Source organism: Dasypus novemcinctus, chromosome 5 (genome assembly GCF_030445035.2).
Source record: "Dasypus novemcinctus isolate mDasNov1 chromosome 5, mDasNov1.1.hap2, whole genome shotgun sequence".
Lineage (NCBI taxonomy): Eukaryota > Metazoa > Chordata > Mammalia > Cingulata > Dasypodidae > Dasypus > Dasypus novemcinctus.
In genome coordinates this window covers 18278677-18293967 of record NC_080677.1, presented here as the reverse complement: position 1 = coordinate 18293967, position 15291 = coordinate 18278677, and the positions used below count along the sequence as shown (strand labels likewise).

The 15291-nt window shown below is 36.0% G+C and overlaps 1 protein-coding gene across 7 annotated transcripts in view; it reads left to right on the top strand.

Moving 5' to 3' along the window:
• The window catches only part of SUGCT (succinyl-CoA:glutarate-CoA transferase), an 808774-nt gene that overhangs the window by 59382 nt on the left and 734101 nt on the right, over window positions 1-15291 (top strand). For all 7 annotated transcript variants that reach the window (XM_023589970.3, XM_058296755.2, XM_004462561.4 and 4 more), the window contains exons 2-6: window positions 1243-1294; window positions 1932-2005; window positions 5019-5104; window positions 5612-5662; window positions 12781-12901. In XM_023589970.3, the coding sequence (XP_023445738.2) occupies window positions 1243-1294; window positions 1932-2005; window positions 5019-5104; window positions 5612-5662; window positions 12781-12901 (384 nt within the window). The remainder of the gene's footprint in view (window positions 1-1242; window positions 1295-1931; window positions 2006-5018; window positions 5105-5611; window positions 5663-12780; window positions 12902-15291) is intronic.

Sequence of the window (15291 nt, the reverse complement as noted above, 5' to 3'; positions counted from 1 at the left end):
TCCAATAAGTTGGAGACCTTAAAGGAGAACTGAGGATTTCAGCAGTCAGAAAGAAAAGCCAGCCCAATTCTCCTAGGGAATTCATCATCACCTTCATTGGAATTTCCAATTACAGCTTCTCCTGGGGAATTCAAAGTCACCTTCAAGTTTTCAATTTGTGGCCTGCTCTAGAGAATTCAGACTGCCAATTCCCATGGTTGCATGAGCCAATTCACATAACAAATCTCTTAATATTTATATATATTAGTATTTATTATGTTAGTTTTGTTTCTCTGAAAAAGGCTTGTTTCTCTGCAAAAGACTGGCTGCTCAAATTACCTTCTGATTTGATTTGGTTTTCAAAGAAACCAAATGCTTTCTTCCATGAAAATAATGCACCAGTCACTTGGACTTCACATATTTCCTGTTTTGTGACAACAGTTTTTATTGTCAAATAATAAATTGACTTATTTCAAGGAGAGAACGAGCACCAGATGGACCTCCAGTCTTACTTACCAGCACTGTGTGGTCTGTGGACCCTATACCCAAGAATCATTACAGCCATTGTGGTTAGTCTCAGGTCTATGTGCATATGAAAATGAGTGAATTCTGCAATTCTCACTTGACTCCACTGGTGATGGACCTACACTGCAAAAAATTTTAAATATATCAAACTGGTAGTTCATAATTTTTCCCCATGTGGACATAAATATGAGCTTGTTCGGTTATCATGACCTGTATTTTGTAAGCCAATGGCTAAATTGACTTTGTGCTTAATGTTGATGTTAAATGTACTTGGGGAATTATTGATCTGATTTTTTACCTATCTACTGATTTTGATAGCTGATGGGTGAAGAGAAAAAAGATATACACAAGTGATTATAAATTGTTTAATGATTCCCCCCATTTTTCCTACCATTCTGAGAGTAGGGAGCAACCATGTGGAGAACTTTACTCAGTATCCCACATCTTAGGATGTCATTGTCTAGTTCACTTTTAATTTTTCATTAGACAAAGTATCTTTAGTGTAGCTGTGCTTTATTAGTTGGGAATCATCTGGTATTAGTATCTTTGATTTATTCAGGCTGACATTTATTGGATTCAGTCTAATTTAATATGTTACACATAATGCAGAAATATTGTGAAGGAAAAAATGCTGTACTTGCTAGTAATAGAGATTACTTAAAATAGAATGTGACGATTCTGTCCCCTCTTCTCTGAAAATTAATCAATACTCTTTAATTATTTTCTGTGTTTTGCCAGATACTGACAACATGAAGCCATTGGAGGGTGTGAAAATCCTCGATCTAACGAGGTTTGTATTGGTTTATCTATGTTTTGGTGATTGAATTATTCTCTTTTCTCAAAAGCATTTATTGATTTTTTAGATTATAAGAGGATACTTATATACTTATTGAGTCTTTGGAAAGGAAAAAAAAGAAAAGAAAAATTCTGTAATCTCATCATTCTAAGATAATCTCTCTAATATTTATGCATTTCTTACCAATCTCTATGTTTATGTACATTAAAAAAGTAAAAATTGAAACCATATTGAAATTATAGTTTTGCCTACATTTTAAATATTTTCCTTTCTCATTCAAAATTCAACAAAAATATAAAATGTTTTATTTTATAGATGTAACAATTACTTAATCATACTCCAGTATTTCGCTGTTATAAATTTGACTTCAGTGAACATCATTATACATAAATCTTTGCTTGGTTTCTGATTATTTCCTCAGGATAGAGTCCTAGATGTAGATTTACTGGGTCAAAGGGGATATGCTTTTTTAAGCTCTCGACATATAGCCAAATTACTTTTTAGAATAGTTAAAAAAATTTTAATTCTTACTAGCATTATATGAGTTGGTCCAGGTTGATAGGTTTTTAAGAAAAATATTAATATAAAATTCTTCAAGATCGTAATTTATTTATTGTTGTTAATACTGTAGAGTGTTGGCGGGACCTTTTGCTACTATGAATTTAGGAGATCTTGGGGCAGAAGTTATAAAAGTGGAAAGACCAGGTAAAGCTATTGCTCCCTTTAAAAAAAATAGAAACAATCTATTAAATATTTTAAATGATTCTTTAAATATTCATGTTTAGTGTACTTTGTATGTAGAGGAGAAGAGAAATGAAATGAAATGATTCTTTTCTCTATTCCCTGTTTTCTCTGAATCCATGCTAATGCTCTCTTTTCACTCTTTAGAAGTACCAAGGGCTAAAGTTTAAGCCAAATCCTTCACATGTACCTGAAAGTCTCTCATTGAAAGCTTAGATGTGACATATAATGATAATGATAATAGCAACATCTATAAATCATGCCTAAAATTGCCTAGATTAATTTGTTTAATCTTTACAGCAACCCTATGGGCTGATGTTATTATTATTCCCAGTTTATGAATGAGGAAACAGAGGCACAGAGAGGTAAATTAATTTGTCCGTGGCCACAGAGCTCATAAGGAAAGTCTAGGCACTCAGCTTTGATCCTGGCTCTCCTTAGCCCCAGACACGTTTTACCCTGAGACTGAGATTAGAGTGGGCCTGGCCACAATCCCTCACTGTGGGATGAAGGGAACACAAGGAAAGTAGACAAAGGGATTACAAAGGGCAAAAGGAGAGAAGGGAAATGAATCGATGTCCTTCAAAAAGAAACCCAGACACCCCAACCTAAGTCTTTCTTTCTATTTCTAATACAAGAAACATTTTCCCATTTTATCATTTTGAAGATTTAGGGGTGGGTGGGTGGGGAACAGCTAAGCTGAGGTGAATTCTCTGTTTTTATGTCTTTCATTCGACATCTTTTCCATTCTTTCTTCCCCTTTTTCCACCAAAAAACTTTTTCTGTGTGTATAATTCTCACTTTGATTTTGTACCTTCTTAGCGTTTTGGTGTTCACTTCCTGCTTTTATTGATAAAGTTGCTCAGAAAAGTGTCATTACTGATTGTGTGCCCTTTCTCTCCAACAAGCACTTGTTCTCTTTGTGCTCTATGTCATCCTATAAACAGCTTGTTTTAGCAGGTTTCACAAATTAGTACTATTATTTATGTGTTTAGGTCTGATTCTATGGGGCTGGAACAGAATTCTCGTAACTGAGAATGTTGTAGCCCTGGATAGTGTGTTTGTATCTATAGGATTCACAAGAGGCTAATTTATGCTTATATCAATTTATTCATTTATCATAAGCGATAAGTCCTATAAACTAGAATACTCTGGAATATTCAGCCTCCTGCTGCCAGTATGGGACTTTCTTTCTTTCTTTTCTTTTAATGTTACATTAAAAAAATATGAGGTCCCCACATAACCCCCACCCCACCCACACCACCCCTCCCGGTATGGAGCTTTCGACCCTAGGCCTCCTGTCATCGTGCCATGGGCTCTGACCCTCCTGCCTCTCTAAAATCCCAGGTATTTCCCCAGATCAGGAGGCTTCCAATCTAGATTTCGACATAATCGCCACCTGAAAGATGAATGTAAATATTGAAAACAAACCATCTAATTTCAGCCTTACACTGGCATTGTTTCATTTTTTTTTTAAACTTTAATGTACCGGGAGCTTCAAAAAAATTGGAAATGTCTGGACTGTCTCCTGACTCTGAGAGGTCCTGTCTGTTCCTGAAGATCCAGATTCACACACACATTTCCCATGAAAACTCTGACTCGTTTACTGGGAGGGTGCCTTTGCTGCTCTTGGATTTTCTTTTTCCACCCAGAAATTTTGATCATGCCATTCCACTGCGCACTTAACCATTTATTGCTTTGTGTTGTCTCAGACACCTCTCCATCTCCGTTAGTCCTGTTGCTTTTTGTCTCCTCTGTCCTGTGTTCTCCCTTTCTTTTGTGGGTTTTTATTGGTAAGGATGTATGTATTTATATGAATCTATTCTTCGGCCTCTGTTCTTTTTCAAAAGACTATGTCCAGTGCCCTTAATTGGTTTCAGTGAGTAAATTCTAGATTGATTAAATGGTATCATTAAATAATTACAGCTTAAAACTATAACCCACATTCACAAATTCTCTCTTTTTGGGGACTAGCAATAAATTCTTTAACTGTAATTGCCTATATAGTGATCTCTTTCTGACATCAATATTTCATTAGAACTTATAAAATTCTTAAGTGACACTATTTGTGCCATTTGATTGTTGATTCATTTTCTGAGTTCTACCCAAGTTGTTTGCCAGTTGCTTTAAAAAAAAATATATATATATGTTTTTTATTTTTAAAAAGAAAATACAGGGATTCCCATATGCCCCACTCCCCATGCCTCCCACACACCTCCACATAAACAACATCCTTCATTAGTTGCTTTTTGTACAAGGAAAACTTTCTTTTGTAATTCTGTAGTGTTGTTTTTGAATCAAACCTGAATACATTTCAGAATCATTTGACATAGTCTCTGCAGAATAAAATACTCACTCTGTTTTTCTGGTTTTATACTTCTTCTTTGAAATAAGACCTAAATGACTAAAATTTTATTCCAAACTATAGCTTAAACGATGAACATTTGCTATTCAGTAAATCACTTTGTCTTTTCTGATTTGCTGTTGCTGCAGACATTTTTTAACAGATTTTTAAGTCATTGTTCTCTACCTAGCCCCAGGTGCCACTTTATCATAACAACTCATTCACTGTTATTCTGATTTAAATTATATTAGCAAAAATCTTTTGCACACTCAACATTTTCTCTATGTAGTCAATGCCAGAGCTGCCCAACTTGCTTGCCAAAAACCGAGTAATTTTCCCCCTTATTTATTAAATCTAAAGACTGCCAGTAAGATGTTTCCTTCTGGTTTTGGTTCTCAAGGATGGAGCTAAGTGAAAGCAGAAGTGGTAGGATTTAATGATTAACATGAACAGATAGAAAGCTGGGGCATCTAACAAGCCTTGTTTGTCCTCCTCTAGGGTACTGATTCCAATGGGTTGAGCTGCTTTTGTTCAGTTAAATGTGAATGGTATATGATGAGTGAGCCTGTTGGTTTGAAATGTTTCATAGTGTTTTAGAGATTAAAGATTACTAGCTCATGCTCTCCTTTTCAGGAGTTGGTGATGATACACGAACTTGGGGGCCACCTTTTGTGGGGACAGAAAGTACTTATTTTCTCAGTGTTAATCGAAATAAAAAAGTAAGAGAATCATCTTTTTTTTTCTGTAATTTTCTCTTAAAACAATAGTTTTGATATAATCATGGCTTGCTTTTTTTGTAGATATAATTAATATTTCAAATAAGATGAAATTTTATCCAGTCACTGTTCATTAAATAGAAACAAAAGAGCTTTTTACTAGTCTTCCTTGTCTACTAAGTGCCTTAAAACATCTAATGAGAATTTATAATGGAAATAATGATTTTATAAAAGAGAGCAATCATTTGATTATTTGAAAAACATTTGCTATAATCTTGTCATCAACCTTACATATCCTAATTGCAAATAAAATCAGTAGAGATGATTTAAATGTTTCTTCATGTAGAAAATAAATTTACTTTAAGTAGTGACTGATACAAATGGCTTTTAAAAAATTGAATAGAACTGTCAGCAATTAAAAAAAACCTTTATGAGAGTGTTTTATTTTTGTTTGCTTTTTTCTCTTTTTATTGTTATGATAGTTTTAATATATTATGTTAAAATTTTCAGAGTATAGCTGTCAATATCAAGGATCCAAGAGGCGTGAAAATCATCAAAGAGGTACAGTATGCTTCATGGAAGTCATCTTACTACCTAGGTTGTAATTAAGCTTTTGAACTTCAGGGTAAAAAAGTGTATTAAAGCTTTATTTCATTGACAGTCTATAATTTTGCTATAAATTCCATCTAAGAATTTACCTTGCCTTTTATAGGAAGTATAATGTGCTTTGTGATTTCTTATATATTGTGTATAATGTTTTTCTGTACTGTGAGAGTATTAATTATGGGACTAACTACTATTGACTGAGTGTTTACCATGCATAAGTTCCTGGGCTTGGAGACTTTATTTACATTTTATTACATTATCTCCTCTAATTCTCAGTATTTGCTTTGTAAATGAAGTATTAGAATTCCCATTTTCATAGCAGGAAGGGAAAAGATCACATAGCTAGTAAGGGGAAAAGCTGAGATTTGAACTCTAGGTCATATCATTCCTTTCTTCTGTTTATCTATCTATCTATCTATCTATCTATCTATCTATCTATCTATCTATCTATCATCTATCTATCATCTATCTATATCTATCTATCTATCTATCTATCAATCATTTATCTATCAATCATCTATCTATCTCTCCATTATAGATGGAAAGATAATTTCTGGGTGATGGAAAGATAATTTCTTTTTCTTATTTTTACTTATTTATTTTTAAAGATTTATTTATTTCTTCCCCACCTTGTTGTTTTTGCATTTGTTGTCTGCTTTCTGTGTCCATTCACTGTGTGTTCTTCTGTGTCTGCTTGTCTTCTCTTTAGGTGGCACTTAAGAACCGTTCCTGGAGCCTCCCAGAGCAGGAGAGAGGCCCTCAATTTATTGTGCCACCTCAGCTCCCTGGTCTGCTGCATCTCTTATTGTCTCTCCTCTGTTTTTCTTTTTGTTGTGTCATCTTGGTGTGCCAGCTCTCTGTGCAGGCCAGCACTCCATGTGTGCCTGTTCTCCGCTTAGCTAGCCTGCCACTCAGGCCAACTTGCCTTCCCCAGGAGGCCCCAGGAATTGATCCCTGAACCTCCTATACAGTAGATGGGAGCCCAATTGCTTGAGTCACATCCACTTCCTTCTTTTCATTATTAAGGTCAGAATCAGCAACCATCCTCTTTTTAGTACTGCTGGGTCAATTAAGCAAATTTATAATTTTTTTTTTTTTTTAAAGATTTATTTTTATTTTTATTTAATTCCCCTCCCCTCCCCCGGTTGTCTGTTTTCTGTGTCTTTTTGCTGCGTCTTGTTTCTTTGTCCGCTTCTGTTGTTGTCAGCGGCACGGGAAGTGTGGGTGGCGCCATTTCTCGGCAGGCTGCTCCCTCCTTCGCGCTGGGCGGCTCTCCTTATGGGTGCACTCCTTGCGCGTGGGGCTCCCCTACGCGGGGGACACCCCTGTGTGGCACGGCACTCCTTGCGCGCATCAGCACTGCGCATGGGCCAGCTCCCACATGGGTCAAGGAGGCCCGGGGCTTGAACCGCCGACCTCCCATTTGGTAGACGGACGCCCTAACCCCTGGGCCAAAGTCCGTTTCCCAAATTTATAATTTTTGCTTACTGGATATATTTTGAACCCAAAAACTTAATGGTCCCGATCTTATTGCCCCTTTCTCTATATCTTAAATTTGTTTGTTTTTGTTTTCTTTCTTCCATCTAAATTGTTCTCCATTATTTTTGGCTGGCTCTGTTTTTCTATAGTGGCAACCCCCACCTTGACCTCAATTGCCATTGTCTTCATTCTCAGGAACTTTTTATCTTCTCCTTTGTAGTTACATTTTTTTTTTTTTAGGAGGTCATTCTTCTCTTAATAATTTCTCTTTTTACTCTGTGTTTATTGGTTTCATCTTCAGTGTTCACCTGCCTGTTTATTTCCATCTCAGAACATTCTAGATATCTAATTCTGCATAGTCAAGGTTTCAGATTTGATTTAACAAATACTTTACATTTTCATTAGGGCTTCTCAATAGGCAGTTTTAGATGGAATTTATAATTGTTACTAAGACATTAGTGTACATTTAAATATTATAAGTCTATATGTATGATACTAACCAAAATAAATGAAGTTTTGGGGCTTCTGTTCCCACTCTCCTTTGCTCCCTCCAGTGTCCTCTGCCAGATTATAACAATGTAAAACTGTTTCATAATGGGCTTGATTTCTCTTTAAGTCCGACTGATAACATTAAGACATGTTCACCTTCTATTAAGTTTGAGTAGATGGGAAGCAATATATTTATTGCTTTTAGCTAGTTATTCCAATTATAAGTTATGTATCTTTCAACCTAAAGGAAAATATTTTTGTCTAATCTCTTATATTTTCTGGTATGGATTTCTTTTTTGGGTTTCAGAGTAGTGAAATAACTTCTACAATGAGACATTGGTGGCTATGATTGCTAATATAATGAATTTAGTACAAAGAAATCATCTTGATACATGATAGCTCCAAAGAATCTGATTGTATAACTTCTTTGTTAACTACACTAACCAAAACCAGTTTGCGTGAAAAACAAAGCTTTGTTTAGAAAGTCTATGTGTAGCCTGGTATTTTCATGGTAATATGATTTGATCACTTTCTAACCCTTGTCATCCTATATTTCAAATAATTCTTTATGTTAATTAATCAATATCACAATATTCCTATTGGCCTAACTGGGCCTGTATTATGGTCAACAGAGCAATTTCATGAGTTTTTTTTTTTTTCTCCTAAAATTTATTATGAAAAATTCAAACAGAAAATACAACAAGCTCATCTAACCTGTCTAGATGCAATGATCTAAACATTTTGCAGTATTTGTTTATTGACATATATATGTGTGTAGGATATGTATGTTATAGTTGAAGATATCATGAAACTTTGCTCTTAAATCCTTCAGAATAAGGGGAGCGAACGTAGCTCTGTGGCTGAGTGCCTCCTTCCCATGCATGACGTCCTGGGTTCAATCCCTGGTACCTCCTTAAAAAAATCCTTCAGTGCGGTAGCTGCTGAGGATAGGGAGAGGGAAGAAGAGATATGATGTAGGGGCATTTTCAGGACTTGGAGTTGTCCTGGGTAGTGCTGCAGGGACAGATGCTGGACATTATATGTCCTGCCATGGCCTACTGGGTGGACTGGGGGAGAGTGTAAACTACAATGAAAACCATTATCCATGTGGTGCAGCAGTGCTACAAAATGTTTTCACCAAATGCAGTGAATGTCCCATGATGATGAAAGAGGTTGTTGATGTGGGAGGAGTGGGGTGAGGGGGGTGGAGTGTATATGGGGACCTCTTATATTTTTTGAATGTAACATTAAAAAAAAATAATAGAGAAAAAAATTTTTAAAAATCCTTCAGAATGTATCTCTTACTCATAAGGACATTTTCTGACATAATGTTTTTTGAAGTTATTTTATGATTTTTTTTAACTCATAAACATGGTTAAATTATTATCACTTTTCATCTACTTCCCCTCTTTTTTTTTTAAGATGTATTTTTATTTATTTCTCTCCCCTGCCCCCCCACCCCCAATCCCCCACCCCCACCCCCACCCCTGCCCCAGTTGTCTCTTCTCTGTGTCCATTTGCTGTGTGTTCTTCTCTTTTTTGTCTGTTTCTGTTGTTGTCAGCGGCACGGGAATCTGTGTTTCTTTTTGTTGCGTCATCTTGCTGCGTCAACTCTCCGTGTGTGTGGCGCCATTCCTGGGCAGGCTGCACTTTCTTTCCTGCTGGGTGGCTCTCCTTATGGGGCGCACTCCTTGTGCGTGGGGCTCCCCTACAGCAGGGGACACCCCTGTGTGGCAGGGCACTCCTTGTGCACATCGGCACTGCGTGTGGGCCAGCTCCACACGGGTCAAGGAGGCCCGGGATTTGAACCGCGGACCTTCCATGTGGTAGGTGGACGCTCTATCCACTGGGCCAAGTCCGCTTCCCTCTACTTCCCCTCTTGTTCACCCAGTCTATTCTTAAATTGTACTAGTAAAAATAACTCAGAATTAGGTGTGTAATTATTTCAAGCCGATTTTAGTTCTTATTTATTCTGTACTTGAATAAAGTTTTTCTTCTTTCTTCCTTTCAAAAAGCAAAAGATGGTAGTTCTCTAAATTACATAAAGTTGTACTTATTTTTTATTCTGGGATAGATTCTAGGATAGATTGTTGAGTGATTTGTTCTAGTAAAACTTGGAATAAGTCTTCTTTTATCCCTCTCACTTAATTTCCTAGTAGATCTTGTATCAAGGAAGTGCAGTAAATATTTGTACTGTAGAAGGTGACATAGTGGAGAATTGATGATGCTAGAGCAGTTGCAGCCTAATTATTAGATATATATCCATTTGGAAGGAGTTTTCTGATAACTCTGACTTCAGTACTATTCTGTTTCTAATTTTTATGAATGACTCAGCTGACACTATAGGGAGCATACCTGATCTTTAAATGAGTGAATATCCTGACACTTAGAGGAAGACAAAATATGTTGGGCAATAGACTCACTAAGGTTCAGAATGGCTAGTACATATTTATTTACAATAAATATTTTTGAAATGGAGAAAAGAGTAATTTCTGCTCTATACCCCTCTTCAGGGATGTCTTGGCAATAAATATCATAATGCATGTTATTTGGTAACCATAAAATCTTTTGGACATTTTATCGGTAGAAATCTTCAATGCCCAAAATCAACTTTTCCATTTTTTATTGCATTGTACTGCCAGACTCTACATGCTAATCTGAGCACAACTCATTTTAGATTTTTACGTTTTTTTTCCTGTTACACAAGTAATAGCTGCTCATGGCCAAAAAGATGTGATTTATTATCACGTCATCCCAAGACATTAGTAAATATTTTAGTGTATCATATCGAAGTTTTCCTATGCCTGTGTATACTCATTTTTCCCACAAAACTGAGATAATATCATGCATATTGTTTGGTAATCCTCTTTTTTGTCACTTAATATATCGTGAATACTTTTCTACTAGCATAACTTTTTCATTATATTTCTTTTCTTAGCTCATTGGAACAGTGAATTTATTTGTGATCCATCTGAGTACTTTATGTGGATTGAGATGTGATTTATGATTTTATAGAAGTCTAAAAATAAATACCCCACAGGGTTTTTAGTTTTAAAAAGAAATTATTGAAAGCCATTTGCATAAGGCGCTATACTGACACCATGTAGAATTCATTCAGCAGAGAGATGACCCGTGGAGAAGCCCAGATGTCTTTGATGTACTTTGTTTTCTTTTGGGTCTGCAGGAGTGCCTTGTATGCAGTAGAGAGATACTCAGAAAAATATGTGGAATAAACTGAAGTGAAGCTGTAAATTTTTGTTGAAACACTGGCATTCTGACACCTCCTCCCTCATGTGCCCCCCTCAAGCACTGCTGGGTAGAATCACGAACAAGAAGTAAATGCGTTGTTACTGGGACTCACCCTGAAGCATGCTGCATAGAGTTGCCCATGTGCGAAGCAACTCAACTGGCTTTGCCTGAAAATTGGAAAGTATGCCCATATGGTTTGAGATATGGTGTGCATACTTGAAGACTTTTTATCTCTGTCCTAGGATGTACTATGGTTATCAGGCCTCTCCTGACAGGTGGTTATCTGGGCCTTTTGTACCTCTGTTCCAGGTGTTCTGGAGGATGACAGCCTATCTGAGCTGTACTGAAAGAATTTGCCCACCTCTGGTCTAGAGTCTCTTTTTTATTGCATTAGTTTGTGTGTGTGTGAATATATATACATCTATGTCAACATGCAATTTAAAGTTTTTATTTAATAATTACTAGGCAGTTGGATATGTTCTAGAATTACTGTAATGCTTTTCTCTGGGTGGCTGTCTTAGTTTTCCAGGCTGCTATGACAAATACCACATATTGAATTGGCTTGAGCCTTCAGGAATCTAGTGGCTCACCAAAATTAATGTGTCGTCAAGGCTATATTTTCTCCCAGAAGTCATATTCTGCTCCTGGCTTGCTGCAGTCCTTGGCATTCCTTGGCTTGCGTCTCTGCCTCCATCACATGGCGATCTCTCTCCTCCTTGCTTTTCTGGTCTCCTCTACTTCTGGCTTCTTCTGGCGGCCTTCTCTGACTTGCTGCATCTGAATTTGCTTATTAAGGTCTACAGTAATATGTAAAATCCCACCTTGACTCTGTTGGGTAACATCTTAACTAATAATACATCTTCAAAGGATCATAAATATAAGTGGATTTGTACCCACAGGAACACAGGTTAAGGTTAAGAATATGTATTTTGTTGGGGTACATAATTCAGTCTTTCATAGTGGTCTGATAGAATTCTGTGATGACTTTTATAAAAGCTTTAAAAGGTATGTAGTCATGATTGAAATTTTGAAGGAAATTCTAAGGTTAGAGTTTTATAAAGAGTGATTCAGATGTATTCACTAAGTGCAGTGAATGTCCCATGATGATGGAGGAGGTTGTTGTTATGGGAGGAGTGTGGTGAGGGGGGTAGGGGGGTAAATGGGGACCTCATATTTTTTGAATGTAACATTAAAATAAAAACATAAAAAAATAAAAAAGAGTGGTTCAGGGTCCTCAAATGTTTATAGCGGTGGTCTGGAAATCAAAATCTGGGTCCCGTTTCTGACAGTTACTGATTCAATGGATTATAGTTCACAAAAAATAAACAAAACAATAGTTCAGTAAATATATTTAAAGCTCTTGGGAAAGAAAGCATCTGAAAAGTATGAAAGCATTTCAGAATCAGGATCACATGTATTAAGGGCCTATGTGTTTATATCTGTAATGGAGAATACTATATAACAAGGATGGAGAGTCATAAAGACGTATTTTTTTTTGTATCGATTTTAAAAGTTGTTTTTCATATATTTTGTGTACTGAAATTCTTGTTTTTCTACCTAAACTTCTGAGAATATATTTCCTCTATTTAAAGTAAGCAGGAGCCACTTAATACCATAGGTATTTGCTGAGAAATTTAATAGCCATGGTTTTACTGGCAGTAATACCTCAAGTAATTGACCAGGGCTTTTATGCTTATCTAATTCTCATCTGTCCTGTGATTTTTTTTTCTGGACTATTACAAAGTGAGAATCAACTTTATTTACTGAAATAAAAAGAAAAATTCTATCATGTGGGAATTTGTTGAAAGTTTGGAAGTCCCCTGAGAAGTCTGACTCATCTTCACCTCTTCCTTCAGCTCGCAGCTGTTTGTGATGTATTTGTGGAAAACTATGTTCCTGGCAAATTGTCTGAAGTGGGTCTGGGATATGAAGATATAGAGAAGATTGCACCTCACATCATCTACTGTTCCATTACAGGTATTTAAATCCATACCATCATCAGTGAGTAGGCTTTCCAATTTCTGTGTTTCTTTGTTTATAAACATAACCTCTTGGTGGTGTTGGTTTTCTTTAAAAGATTCTGCTTCCCCTCCCTCCAAGCCATCCTAGGTTACTGAGCATTTATTAGCCATTAATGAACATTTACCTAAAAGAACATTTTTTCATGTATTTGTTTATATTTCTTCTGTGAATTGTCTGCTTGTAGTTTTTGCCAATTTTCTGTTGATATTTTATTATTTTTCTTATTTTTTTGCTTAGGCTCTTGATATATTACATTGCTTGGCCCTTTGTCAGTCATGTTCATTAGAAAGGACTCTGTGAGTTTATGATATCTTTTAACACATGGACATGTAAATTTTTATGTTGTAAATTTAGTTATCTTTTCTCCTTTGCTTTCTTCTAATGTGTTTAAGTTTGGAAGATTCTTCTTCTAATCTAGAAATCATTAAACATTTTACATAGTCTATATATTTAACAGTCTTATTGTCTTTTTCTCCTCATTGATCCATTTAGGATTTTTTTGAATGGTATGCCAATTTTAGAAGAATACTTTGTGGGCTAATTCATCCATTGTTGATTTTCCTTCATAATATGTTAAATTATTATATATACTACACTATATTATTATACTATCCTTTTTCTTCTATTAGATTTGTGTGTCATTTCTTGTGCTAATATCATGTGGGTATGCTAATTATAACTTATAATATATTTAATTATCTGGTAGGGTATGTTTTCCCTATTCCTCTTCTTTTTCAACATTTAGATGACTATTCTTGCCTGTTTATATTTCTAGATTAACTTTAGATGCTTTTGTGAAGGCTCAGAAAATCTTTCTTGGTGATTTAGATATTTCCAATCTTTTCTTCTTCTTCCATGTTACCATCTCTGTTTATATAACTTCAAGTATACTCATATGTTAGGTATATTTAATCCTATATAAATCTCATTTTAAAACAGTATTATAACCTTTAACATTTTGTTTTATAAGCACATTTATAAATTATTTGTTTAATTCTATATATCTGTTCGCTTTCAATGTTCACTCCAATTTTTCCCATGAATGATTTTTAAAACTTTTTATTATAGAACTTAATTATTTATTATTTAATTGAATTATGGAATTTAAAAACACATGAAAAAGTAGAGAGAATAATATAAGGAACTCCTATGTACCTATCACCCAGCTTCAATCATTATCATATGGCCAATTTTTCATCTATTTTCCACCTACTGGTCCTTGTCTATCCCCAGTTATTGTAACTCTAATCCAAGATACCATGTCATTTAATCTGAAAATGCTTTGGCATGTAACTTAAAAAATATATAGCCACAATAACATTACCATCTAAAAAATAAGCAATAATTCTCTAATATCATCAAATATCCAGTAAGTATTCCAATTTCCCCAATGTCCTCATAATTAAAAAAAATACCTGTTTGAATTAAGATTTAAATAAGGTGTAGCCTATTGCCAAAAGTTGAAATCAACCCAAATGCCCATCAATGGATGAGTGGATAAATAAAATGTGGTAAATACATACAATGGAATACTACTCAGCTATAAGAAGGAATACAGTGCAAATACATGTGAGAACATGGGTGAATCTTGAGGATCTTATGCTGAGTGAAGCAAGCCAGGCCTTGAAGGACACATGACCTCTCTGATATGAAACAAGCAAACCGAGCTGTCTCAGAGAGCTAAAGACCGAAGATAGGCTTAAAGGGATCTGGGGGGTGGTGAGGAAGGTTGTGAGCTGACGCCTATATGGATGAAGTACAGGGAAGGGATAAGATGGGGGCATAGGGATACCTTTGGGTGGGGCTTTGTGGGCTTCAGGGGGGCTAGGGTTGGGAGGATGGGTCAGATGACTCAAGGAATTGGGGGGAGGGCTGGGGGAAACTGTTGAATATGGGAGAATGTCAGGTATATGTTTGAAACTATACTGTTGAGAAAATTATTTAGAAAATATAAGGAAGGATCACGTGTTTAAGTTGCTTAAGGGGGGTCATCTGGTACAGGGGCAAGCTTCTAGGGAGTGTGCGAGTGCTCATTTTGTCATAGTGTGTTATATCATTGGGCGGAGACCCATACAACAAGTGTGAGGTGTACTCACATCCTGGGGAGACCTGATGTTCTCAAAGAAAGGAATTGTGTCTCGAGAGGATTGCTAGCTCCCAATTAATTAGGGCAGACTAGTATGTCAAGCTCTCAGCATTGTTGCAGTATCTGTAAATCTGATTCCTCAAGTAGTGTCACGGTGTGCCCAGAGGGGAGGTGGAGAGAGGTATAGCATGGATGGAAGCAGGGAACTGGGGGGCAGTGGAAGTGCTCCACAAGATCATGCAATGATGGACATGTCAAC